The sequence below is a fragment of the Ambystoma mexicanum genome, chromosome 1p, assembly GCF_040938575.1.
Source record: "Ambystoma mexicanum isolate Mex_15411 chromosome 1p, UKY_AmexF1_1, whole genome shotgun sequence".
NCBI lineage: Eukaryota > Metazoa > Chordata > Amphibia > Caudata > Ambystomatidae > Ambystoma > Ambystoma mexicanum.
In genome coordinates this window covers 1315995246-1316008236 of record NC_090921.1, presented here as the reverse complement: position 1 = coordinate 1316008236, position 12991 = coordinate 1315995246, and the positions used below count along the sequence as shown (strand labels likewise).

At 41.5% G+C, this 12991-nt stretch overlaps 1 protein-coding gene across 1 annotated transcript in view; it reads left to right on the top strand.

Moving 5' to 3' along the window:
• The window catches only part of LOC138453529 (acidic mammalian chitinase-like), a 206001-nt gene extending 193306 nt beyond the window's left edge, over positions 1-12695 (top strand). Inside the window, exon 4 of the mRNA XM_069606481.1 lies at positions 2620-12695. Within this exon, the coding sequence (XP_069462582.1) occupies positions 2620-2837 (218 nt within the window). The 3' untranslated portion in view covers positions 2838-12695. The remainder of the gene's footprint in view (positions 1-2619) is intronic.
• Positions 12696-12991: the final 296 nt, after the last annotated feature.

The window sequence follows — 12991 nt, the reverse complement described above, 5'->3', positions numbered from 1 at the left end:
GATATATGTTATGTTATGTATATATTTGTTACATGCCGAAGCCTGCATGATAGGTAGTAGTGCCCCCCTCAATGGGGTTGTCAGCAGAACCAAAGGAGGCTAAGTATCCCTTCCCTGTCACTCAGTTCCAGCACCTTAAGCTCACCACACACGGCAATTGGTACTCAAAGAGGTAGTAATGAACGTTCTGTCTCTTGAGCCACTTCAGGGAAGGTGAATAAAAGATGTACAACTGCACCGTCCGGCCCTTACTATACTTGTTGCTGGCAGATCATTCACTCCCATCTACAACATAATCTGCAAACTAATCTTGGTGGGTCTATAAGATGCAGATCCTATGAGATCTCCTCCTCTGGTGCCTATCCCAACAGCGCCAAACACTGTTCACTTTTCCCTCAATGGCTCCTCCCATTTCCCAGCCGTTCTGACTCGGCAACATAATCCCTAGTTATGACCGCCATTCACAGACTCCCCGGCCTTTCCTAGCTAGTCCGATGCAGCCACAGCTCCGGCTTACACTTGCGCCTATAAATGTAAATGTCACTACATTTTCATGAAGTACGGCTTTGATGACCAACTTAGATGCTCCAAACAGCATCAAACAGCAGGTGAGTTTGTCCAGTGGGGCTTCGTCGCAGTGCCAAACAGCAGATGGGCTTGTCCTGCAGGCCTTCACTGCAGGGGTTAATTTGGAAGCGTCATGAGCGCCACTCCAGCATCCACTTCCTCCAGGGGGTGGGGATTAGCCGACACACCGGCACCGCACCATCAAACAGCAGGTGGGCTTACTGAAATATATGAATCCCAAATTCTTGAAATGTTACATTGATGCAAGATGAAAGGATGACTGTTGAAAACATGATAACATACTAAGGATTAATCCTGCTCACAGAGTGTAGACAGGTATGACTCCAATACAGTGTACACTATTTTTGCAACTAATTGCCAGGCATCCCAGAAGTGTTCCTGGATTCTTCTGCATGCAGCAATAAAGAAACAAGGGGCAATGGTCTTTTGGACCCTTGGATCAATTGAAACAATCTGTGCCCGATTTGTATTATCAATGTATTGAAGATCATGCATGTTCTGGATTGATTGCTAACATATGTCAGGCCACAAGCACTTTGGAGTGAATGGTAAGCTTCATTGAAGGGAGCATATAAAGTTTGAAAGTAAAGGCAACTGCCTTATCAAACAGTAGGATGACTTGGCATACACATAGTTTACGCAGCAGCTTTTTTCTGTACTGGTCGGAGAGCTTGATACATAATCTCAAGCCATTTTGAATTCTAAATGAATGCTTTGCCCTTGCCTTCGAATTAATGTGGACCTCTCCTGAGAAGTTGCCATTACACCCGCTCTATTATTTAATAGTCATAGTGGGCACTAAAGGTGTGTTGGTTGCCAGTTGGCTATTAACACAGCTAGAAAAATGTGTCAAAATCATAATTTACTGTCCAGATCCCAACTGGGTCTTAATGAAAGGATAATTTATTAGGTATCTTTTTTGACATTAAAGCACCTATAAAACAGCGTGCCGGAAGTCAATTATGGAAAAAGCCCAATCAAGGAGAAAGTAAACATGAACTTTTCGATCCGCACAGAAACATGGGTTGGTGTAGGAGAGGGGCCTTGCCGGATCTGAAAGATATACGGCTTCATTATAAGAATACCGATCCGGAAACAACGGTGCTTACCGGCACTGTTGTTTCCGGACTGTCATACTACAGGTCTGCCTGCTGGAGCAGCTGTGCACGACAGGTCGGACCCTGCCGGGCACAGTGGCCACGGTAGGCAGGCCGTCACGGAAGCACCGGCACCATTAACAACGGTGCTGGTGCTTCCGGGTTCCGCATTCCCATAAAGTCCTATGGGACTCAATGGGAATGGGGAATTACAATTTACAGGTGCCTGATTTTCCAGGCTGCCGGGTTGGAATCCCCCAGTGGCACCAGGAAGTCAGGCACTGGTAAATTATTCTGCGTCTGGCGACCACCCGCTGGTTGCATCGGCAAGGTTACCGCCGGACTGAGAATGAGGTCCATACTTCCAATTGTTTGAACCAAGAATGAACCTTGGCTCCTTTACGTTTTCATTCGTTTGAGCTTACCAAAATGTGCTACGTTCACCAAATGCTTGTGTGTGTGGCAGATGAGGCTATGTGTGAAAAGTGTGCGCCTATTTGGCTATACATATGTGTGTGTTGACTGTGTGTGTGTATGTGTTTGTGTCTGCAGTACGTGTGTGCTTGTTTACCCAAGGTTCTATGGCTGTACATTTAGTGAACACATTGATAGAGATTTGAACTGAGGTTCTGTGCATCTGAAATAATGCCACATTGAAATCCCCGGTTTCATGAAAGGATATTCTGTAAACACATATCCACTGTATGTTGCATTTCTTACTTTGTGTTTGTCTGATAAATATTGAATGAATATATCCTTCATAAGCTGCAGCAATATTTTACGAGTTTTAAATCAATGGAATTATAATTAAATGTGATGTCTTGTATTATTAGTTGCATTTAAACCCAACGCTAATCATTGTGTATGATTATTCATCAGTTGTGTTTCCAACACTGCTTGTAAATGATCCGTTTGCTCTTTCTATCATCTGTAGGAACAACCAGTGTCCCCACCACACCTTCAACAACGGCAGGAAGGATCGAGGGCGGTGCTGGTGACAACAAGTTCTGCACTGATAAAGCGGATGGGCTTTATGCCGACCCACTTAACTTCAACATGTTTTACTCATGTGATAAGAACAGAACCTTCCGGATGTCTTGTGTACCTGGTCTGGTCTTCGACACAACATGTAACTGCTGCAACTGGCCTTGACGGAATCTGTGTCCTCAACTAAATTGAATTTTTGAAGGTTTTACAGTTATTAAATCCAAATGCCCGGACGGATCGATGCGTGACTCCACCCTGGTGATCACGGACAGACAGCCGACATACAGCACTCCATCTTGGATCGCTTTTGACATGGCTGGACTGGTTACACGTGAGCAAAAACTCTATGGGCGTGCACCGTGCTCAGTTATGGTTCCTGGAAAGGCACTCAGTGAGCGCTGCATATACACGCTTCATAGTTCTGTGACATGTTAGATGAATGGCCCAGAATTGGATTTGTGGAACTGGTAGCCATTCACAAGTATGGCCTTTAAAATTACAAAATCTGTTTTGGAGAATGGCAAATTAACTTGTGAGATATTTCGTGCTCGGGCTTTGAAAGCATGTTTTGAACTCCTCCAGTTCATCAATACTTGGCTAATCAATAAGTCAGATTTCTGGTATGTTTCAAGATTTAACTGAAAACATCGAGCAAAATGCATCTTGTGACCTTCGAATGCAGCTGCTGTGTGGTGTAGGCTAAAGGATACATAGGCCTGCCTGGATGGGTACCACCCCATTACTACGCAGCTGAAAATATGGCAGGCCAGGCACATTTATTACTGCGCATTTCAATGCAATTATATGTGAGGGAGTGGGTTAGGGTAATCAATGTGAGGGGCGTGATGGGGGCAGTGGCGTGGTCTCCCCCACATATAATTGTGTTGAAATGTACAAAATGAAGAGAACAAAGTCAACATTTTCATCTGCAGTATTTTATTTTCGCAGTAATCACATAGATCCCATGGATGGACACTTCTGTGAACGTTAGGCAAAAAACAAAAAAAATATCAGTAAGAGCAAAGCTCTTTCAGGCCCCAACAGTATGTGCACTTTGTGAAATGGGATTAAGTCAGTTTCAACTGCCTGCCTAGTTCAGATATTCTATGATAGACTTGAGAATGTTTACATCTTTTAAGGGTTTCAGAGCCACACTCTGATATAAAAAGTCAGACAATAGATGTAACCGCTTACATACAGTACTTAAATAAAAATTGGATCTGATGCAAATTGCATAGGCTGATGCATATGTACCCACTAAAAGACCAAAACCTAGACGGCGTTTTATCATATGTCCATGATAGTTTAAGTGATTATCTGCACCTGCCATATTTGACATACATACTAATCTTCTCCCTAAAGAATGCAAATATTTGTGAGACTAAAACATGCGTCCATAGATTTTGCAAGGAAGGGGCAATGTAAGAATTTCCCTGACATTGGTAAAATACCATTCCAAGAAATACGTGGCTAAACAAGAATTGCACATCTTGGATACTATGCTAAGTAGATGCCTTTCAGATTTCATGTAGAGCTCATTCACATTTTGCACATACCATACACACAACGTATCTGTTGTATTGTCCCTGACAATGAAGAAGACTACAGCTATATCCATTACACTGGCCCAAAAACATGTCGGCAACTACATGCAGATGGAGTTTACTTTGGATTATACTTTCAGGCTGGGAGTCAACCATATTTAACTTCTAAATTCTGATTCCAACAGCAGCTCAACCTCCTGTTGTTATTTATTTATTACATTCTGAAAAGTGTGAATATAGCAGAACCTACACCCATAGTTCTGCAGGGCAACCAGCAGATAAAAGAAAATATCAGATAAAAAGGGAGGGAAGATGACTGAGGAAGAGGAGAGGGAAGGGATGAAAGAGGAGGAGAGGAAAATAAATTGGAGAAATGGGTGAGTCATGTCCAAGAAAGGGGAGGAAGGATAGCTCAGGGGCAACGCGTTTGTCTTGGAAGCAAGAGAAACCGGCGCAAAACAGGTTTGAATCCCAATCCCGAACTTAGAAACCACTCGCCGGTATTAAACATGTTATAAATGAATGATAACATAAATAAATAAGAAATAGAGCTAAAATAACCTCAACACATTCATTTGAAAGTGTTGAGTGTCTTACAGGCAGAGAGAAGATCAAGCGTTGGCTGAAAATATTGTGGCAATGACTGCTGAATTATCAAGACAAAGCAGAAGGCAGCCATAATTGCAGTTTTTGATTTCTTGGTCCATGGTATCTTTACGATAAGCCAGGATTTGATCAGTGTTTGCAAGTCCCTCCTTTGATAGAGAGTTTATCATGTAGCTATGATGGTTGTTGAAGGGGAATAGACTCATATGTGATGGAGCCAATTTTGAAAGTTATGCAAGCATACAGAAGGTGAGATTGTAGATTGTATATAGTTCAATATTTTTGCACCAAATGCCAGGCATAGAGATATTTGGAGAAAAATGGTGATGGACCCCATAGATATTTGCGGATGATCCACAAAGACATCATCACCGTTGATTAATGTGGGAGAGGGCAAAAACTTGCCCTACTATTGTAAGATCTTATAGGGGTGAGAGCTTTGGCTTTCTGAAGGAGACACATATGGCAGATGGCTTTCTGCAGGTTTACAACAAAGTGGGTTTCTATGGAAAGACTTTTGGCTGCTGCAAAGCCATGACATTTGGTCTTTGTAAGAGACAATCTTTGCTGAGATTCAAGCAGAAGAGAGGTTTTCCAGACCTTTTGAGGCAGGTTGGAAACAGGCACAGGCGTAGCATGGAAAGAACCATGTTTTGTAAGGATTTAATTTAAAGTAGAAATGTGCCATCCAGGATTCTCCTTTCTCTAAGTAGGATTTCAGAGTAGAAAAGTGCTTGAAAGAGGAGATTACATTTTCAGGTATAAATGAGAATACTTACATATTGGTGCAATGATATGTTGCTGCTTTTCAGGGAATCTATCAGGGTCCCCATGTAAAAGTTAAATAACATAGCAGACAGGATAACTCCCTGGGTGACTCTACGTTCCCAAGGAATTTCCTGAGATATATTTCATTCAAGTGACTCGTATTGGGATCTCACATGTAGGAGCAAATCAAAACATTACCACTAGCAAATAAATACTTTTTGTGCATTCACTTTACTCATCAGTCTCACTTTAATCAGTGAAGAAAACTGCAGTAAGACAATTGTGTTGATTTGATAAACTTTACCTATATGCAACTTTTCTCGTACCCCTCATGCAGACCTCCTTGAAATGATGGCTCTGATTTCAGTTGCTCGTAAAATGGTGGTTGAGAAAAATGAATGCCCAGAAAATGGAAGGTTTTGCAGCACAAAAGTAACTTTGCCTACATAATATATATTATTTACAGCAAACCCATGAGAGGTTAGCAATGATAGCAGTGGGTTGAGGCCCCCTTCCATCGTCTTACCACATGCCTCGAGTATGACTGTCAAAATCATTACTTTTGAGAATAATATCCTGAAAAGTGTTTCAGAAATTGTGCAAAAAGTGTCCAAGAAGAGTAAGGAATACAATGGCAATGAATTGACAAAAAGAAATATTACAACTTAATAATAAAACCAGAAGACAAAGGAGGCTGAACTTTTCTCATTGACAAAATCACCTTGATGCAGAAAATGAGCATCAGTTACTAAATAATGTTATTTGCCCACATAAAAAATATCCAACAGAAGAGATCCCATAATGGATCACAGAAAAAGTGACCTGAGGGATTGAGAATGATTGGACTAGTCAAAAGGAGCGTTAGGTTCTTATCAACTCATAAACCAACATTCCTGCAAACTATCCTTTGCCAAAATCCACATTGACAAATCTAACCCACCAGAGAGGCCAGTTCTATTAGGAATAGGGTCAATACTAGAACCCTTATAAAATAATAATAGTTTTTGTATGCAAATTTGTGGTGATCTGATTCAATCCATTGTATGTTACTGAACAGACGTGAGCAACAGTTTTGTGATCATTTATTTGATCCACTCTGTAATATATTAGTTACACCAGATGTAGCATAACTGTTTATTAATATCTCACAAGACAGACCTATTCAAATGTTGTTTTCCACATTAGTAACAAGAACTGATCAGAAGACTTTTTTTATTAATCATTGAACCACTATTACAAAATTACCAACTATTGTCCTTTCAAGGCATGCTTTTGTGAACAAGTAAAAGGAACTTATATGGGTGTGTCTTTTACATAAAGTATTACAAATATCAACATGAAGAAAAAGTCACTAATTCCACTGGCATTATCAACTAAAGTAGCCATATAGGACTTGTGAAAAATATGCAGACACTGCACTTCTACTATAGAAAGGAATCAAATAGGAATTAATAACATTCAAGAATGTTATGTTATGTTATGTTATGTTATGTTAAATAAACTTGTAAAGTGCACGGGCGCCCAAGGGCATCATGGCGCTAAAGAGAAAAACTGCCTACTCAAGAGGAAAAAAAAACAATGAAGAAAAAAGCACTAAAATAGAATGGTTTTAAGAGCTTTTCTAAAGCCAAGATGGTTTGAGGTGCCTCTGAGTGACAGTGGAAGGTTTTTCCATATCTTAGCGGCTGCAATGGAGAAGGCCTGACCACTGATCCTTTCACGGTTAAATCTTGGAAGCATAAGTAGATTGGTGGTGGAGGAGCGTAGGTCACGTTCCGGGATGTACCAAGAGAATTTGGACTGCAAAAACTCAGCTCCTTGGCCGTGGATTGCCCGGTGAACAATACATAATGACTTAAAATGAACACGCTGGTCCACCGGAAGCCAGTGAAGATGTCGAAGAACTGGCGAAATATGAGCACCATAGGGAGAGCCAGTGGCTAGCCTAGCTGCCAGATTCTGCGTGCGCTGGAGCCGTTGTATCAAACCCGTCGGTTGGGACACATACAAAGAGTTGCAGTAGTCCAACCGCGGAAGCACTAGTGCCACCACCACAGGGGAGCGGATGGCTTCCGGTATCATAGGAATGACCTTCTTAAGAACTCTAATCTGGTGGTGGGCAGACTGGCACGCAGCAGTAACCTGGTTGGCCATGGAGAGGGATGCGGAGAGAATAACTCCCAGATTTCTTACCTTACAAACTGGGCTAGGTAAAGGACCTAGAGAGGTAAGCCAGAAAGCAGAGATCCACAGTGAGGGGTCGGAGGGACAGCCCACCACAATTACCTCCGTCTTATCTCCATTAAGTTTGAGCCAGTTCTGGTCCATCCAGACACCGACTGCTCTAAGGCAGTCATGAAGACAAGACGAGACTTCTGCCTGATCCTGATCTAGACGGATCAGGATTCGGGTGTCATCAGCATAGGAATAACAATTCAGTCCATAGGAGCGAATAAGGCAGACTAGTGCCCAGATATAGATATTGAACAGGATCAGGGAAAGAGAGGATCCCTGTGGGACACCGCAAGTGAGGGGGCAGGAGGAAGAGAGAAAAGGGGGCACAGCAAGGGTTTGTGTGCGGTCAGAGAGAAAGGAGGTGAACCATGCAAGAACAGAGCCAGATATCCCAATCTGCGCCAAACGCGAAAGGAGGATGGGGTGGTCAACCATGTCAAACGTGGCTGACAAATCCAGCAGAATCAGGGCACCGCTGAATCAGGGCACTGCAGAATCATCTAACAATTCAACATCCTCATATTAAAAATCCTTTCTTTGATTTATTAATAAGACAAGAAAAGGGCATGAATATTACACCTTATACTGAGAAAACAGCAACAAACACTTTAGTGCAAAAAAGAAAACTAGAGACCTTATGGTGCCACCCTCCTTCAGAAGAAAATAAGCTGCACCTGACCAACTTTGCAAATAACTACAAAAAGGAAATAATCCATACTAAAAAAGACCTTTACAACGAAAGAATCACCAATGCCAGCTCCAATACTAAGGAACTATTTGTGCTCTTACGAGAAATGGAATCCCCCATTCCTCCCACAAACAGCGTCCCTAAGGACAAACCATGGTGCACAAGCATACAGAATGCTTTAGCTAATAAAATAACATTACTTCAAAACAAGATTGCAAATAAAAAAGCCACCTTGCCTAACCTTGAGCTGCAACCTACCAGCCCCATTGAATCCTCCAGCACCCTAGAACCATTCAGATTCTCTAAAGTCTCCATCTATGAAACAGAAACAATTATCTCATCATTGAAACCTTCTAAGTGCCAGGGTGACAACTGTCCCGCCCAAATAATTAAAGAGGCTGCAAGAGACCTAGCACCATTTATCTAAAAAATAATTAACGCCTCCTTCGCAACCAATACTGTCCCAGGTAAACTAAAAGAGTCCTGGGTTCTGCCTTTGCTACAAAAAAAATACTCTGGACCCCTCCATCCTAACTAATTACAGGCCTATTGCCACAGTGCCCTTCCTCCTCAAAGTAGTGAACTTGCAAATACAGAAGTACCTCGAGGCCAATCATCTCCTAGGTTCCCGCCAATCCCATTTCAGGCCACAAGATGGTACGGAAACGTCACTAATTGACTTAAACACCCAAATTGATGAGCTCAATGACAAAGAGAAAACAGCCATGCTAATACTCCTCGATTTGTAGGCTGCCTTTGACCTGGTGGACCACAAAGTTCTGTGCAAACACCTGACCTCGGCTGCTCACATTTCAAGAGATGCAATAGCCTGGGTCCAATCCTTCTTAAATAACAGAACAATGAGAGTTTTCCCCCCCACCCGTATCTGCTGACCCTATCCAGGCGACATGCAGCATTCCACAAGGATCATGTGTATCACCGACCATGTACAATATATTTACAAAGCCTCTGTTTGACAAATTGCACAGGCTGCGTGTCACCTACACTAACTATGCAGATGACACCCAGATCCTCATTCCCCTTTCGGGCAATTATGGTAAGGACACGGCTTTGGTAAATAAAATCTACCTCCTCATTCAGGCATGGATGGCATCCCCTGGCCTCTGCCTGAATGATGACAAAACAGAGCTCCTAATTCTTGGATCGGCTGGCAATCTAAAAAAATGAACCCGAACTACTCTGCCTTGAACATAGACGGAAATACAATCAAGGTAGTTAAAGAAGTGAAAACCCTAGGTTTTTATCTTGATTCCACTCAAACCCTTAGTAATCAGGTAAATTCCTTGGCATCATCTTCTGCCCACACGTGCAAACTAATTAGCGCTTGCAGGTCATTTTTATCCAAGGCTAGCTGCATTATCCTTGCCAACACATTAATACTGTCTAAATTGGAGTATTGTAACGCCCTATACCTAGGCGCTAATAAGTATATCTTAGACAAAATCCAAATCTTACAGAACAATGCGCTAAGAACTGCCCTGAACATACCCAAAAGAGAACATGTTTCACAATTCAGAAGACAACACCACTGGCTGAAGATAAATGACAGAATTTTGCTCAAAATGGTCTCCCTTACCTTCAAATACCTAAACAATGCAGCACCCGCCTACCTAATGGAGAAATTGGTAAGAAAAATGTCTACCGCCCCTCTAGAGCGGATAACTCCTTCTGTCTGAATATACCCATATTCAAGTTAAAAACATCTGGAGGATACAGCTTCCAGTGAAAGCCGCCCAGTCCTGGAATGCACTACCCCTCTCTCTCAGAGCCGACCAATCCTTCCTCAGCTTTAGACGCAACACGCTGAACTGGCTGCGATCCAATGACATTTGATCTCTATTGTACTCATACCTGTAATTCCTTTGCTCACCTGATATGCGCCACCTACTGAATAATTCTTATTTATTCCTCCTGAGCAATTTACTGTACTGTGGCACAGATTTTTTACTCACTCACCTGTTATATGCCACTCTCTGTATAATTCTGATGTATTCCTCTGAAATAAGTCATGCTGCCTTCTTTTCTCTATGTAACCTATCATACTATGTAACCCAAGCTTTAAGTATCCTTGTATTAGTTGCGCCCAGTTATCTACGCGTTCGGTGCACCCTACAAATTAATAAACAAACATACAAGCAAACAATATCATAGCAGACACGCTGCTAGATTGAAAATTGTCTCACCCCTCGGGCAATTTTTGAGAATCTGGCAAAATTGCAGCCAAGGAGAAGATTTTGATAACAGAGAGAGTGTTCACAGAGTAGCTGAACATACAACGAAATTCTTAAACAAATTCCCAAATTATAACTTTAAAGTAGAATTCACCCTCTTCTTTTGACATTATATGGGCCTAATCAACCCTACCCTCATAAACTGAAAGTGGAACGAAATGGATGAAACGAATACCCTTAATATATTGGTCTGGTCTTTATGATGAAGCAAGACACACATTCACTCTTGCATAGTTTGGATGGAAATATTTAATCATGTGTTATCCCTTTTTTTGATTCAAGTGGCCAAACATCTGCAATGCACAACATTGACTGGCTCAGGGAGACACAGTATTAAGTAAATGCAGTCCAGACTAGAAGGAGTTAACTGGATAAGCAGGAGTTAACAGGGGATGCGAACAAGGCAATCTTTAAACAAAAAAATGATGAGGTTATTGATTTTGGTAATTGCAGAATAATCCCAAACAATCACAGTCCTCTAATTTACGGAAAGTAGTGCATATAAAAAGCAAAAGGCCTGCTAATCCCCAGCCTCTTCCAAACTCTATGATGTTGTGTTAGCTGCAAGCAAACAAGTGCCTGTGATGATTGCTCCGGTTTCTTTTTTTAAAAACAGCCATACTTATTGTAAAGGGTAATGCCATTATATTTATTGTGCAACTTTTTCCTAACTCGACAAATGGAATTATTGTCAATTAATGCTGATTTGAGCACCACATTCGTGGGAGTAAAACACCATCCTGCTTTTGAAGATAACTATCAAACTTGGGGTGACATGAACGTTCTCATGCATTGCCTGAGACAGCGGCCAATGCAGATTAAGATTCTCAGGCTTTCAGCACATTCAGATTTTGGGGAGAATATCCTCATACTAAAAACATTGGGCCTCATTACACGGATGGCGGTAAGGATTTACCAGTACCGGTAAAATACCAGTAACGGTAAATCCTTACTGCCTTACTACGAGGTCCCTTTGCGGGTTGGGGGATTTAACGCCTGCTTTTTGCAGGCGTTAAAATCCAACCCGCAAAGGGACCTCGGAGCTAATTACGGCACCGCAAAATTGCGGTGCCGTAATTAGCGCCTTCCCCATTCCCATAGAGCCCTATGGGGCAGAAATGGGAATGGGGAAGGGCAATGGTGGAAGGGGGATTTACCGCCCCTCCAACCTTGGAATGGGGCGGTAAATCCCCTTACCGCCAAGGCAGTGCCGGTATTTTACCGGCATGAGCCATGGCGCTAATAGCGCCATGGCTCACCGCCTACCGTGTAATGAGGCCCATTGTCTTTGGAAAAGCGAGAACTGCAAATGTATTAGTATAGGTTTATCATGATAATGACAGAATGTTGATATTGTCAAAGAGCACATGATAATTAAGGTACTATTTCTTAAGTACAAGCTCTCATTAAAGTGACAGGTCTAATAAATCAACATGCTACATAGATGGACGTGCATATTAATATGATCACATTCATTTGTGGGCTTCAACCGCACTGAGAATGGCTACTGTTAAATTGTCTTCAAGTGGATCTGTGTGGCATCGATATTGACCATCTGTGATGTATTCCATGGAAACATGTGTCACCATTAGCTGTATAAAACACCTGTCAATATTGACATAGGAAGTATGCCCAATTGTGCCTTTCTGTAATTAATATGTTAAATTACTGACATTTTGATAGTTGAAATGTTGCTCAAATTTAAGACTTCGTTTTTGTAAATACCATAAATTGTTTTTCAAATATGAAAAGGTTTTGGAGTCAACATTAGCTGTATATAACACATGTGAATATTGGCATAGAAAGTATCTCAATTGTGCGTTTCTGTACTTACGTTTGTTAAATTACTGAAATGTTGATAGTTAAAATGTTGCTCAAATGTATGACTTTGTTTTTGTAAATAAAATGTATTCATTTTCAACTATGAAAAGGTTTTGGAGTCAGTGATTAATGACACGTTTTTTGAACTGGCATGTATTGGTAAATACATTTTTAAAATAAGAAATCCACTCAGACTATTTCTTCTTGTGGTTACAGAGTATCAGGCACCGCTGTAAATGAACCACACAGGAACTCAGAATTTGTATGCATTTTGAAACTCTCTCTATGGTAAAGCATCTCATCCTCTTAGTTTAATATCTGTTACATTCATCTCAAAGCAGTGCCATGGAATTACTGGAAGAGGTTTCTTTTTTTGCATAAGTATTAGAAATTATGAACGAACCA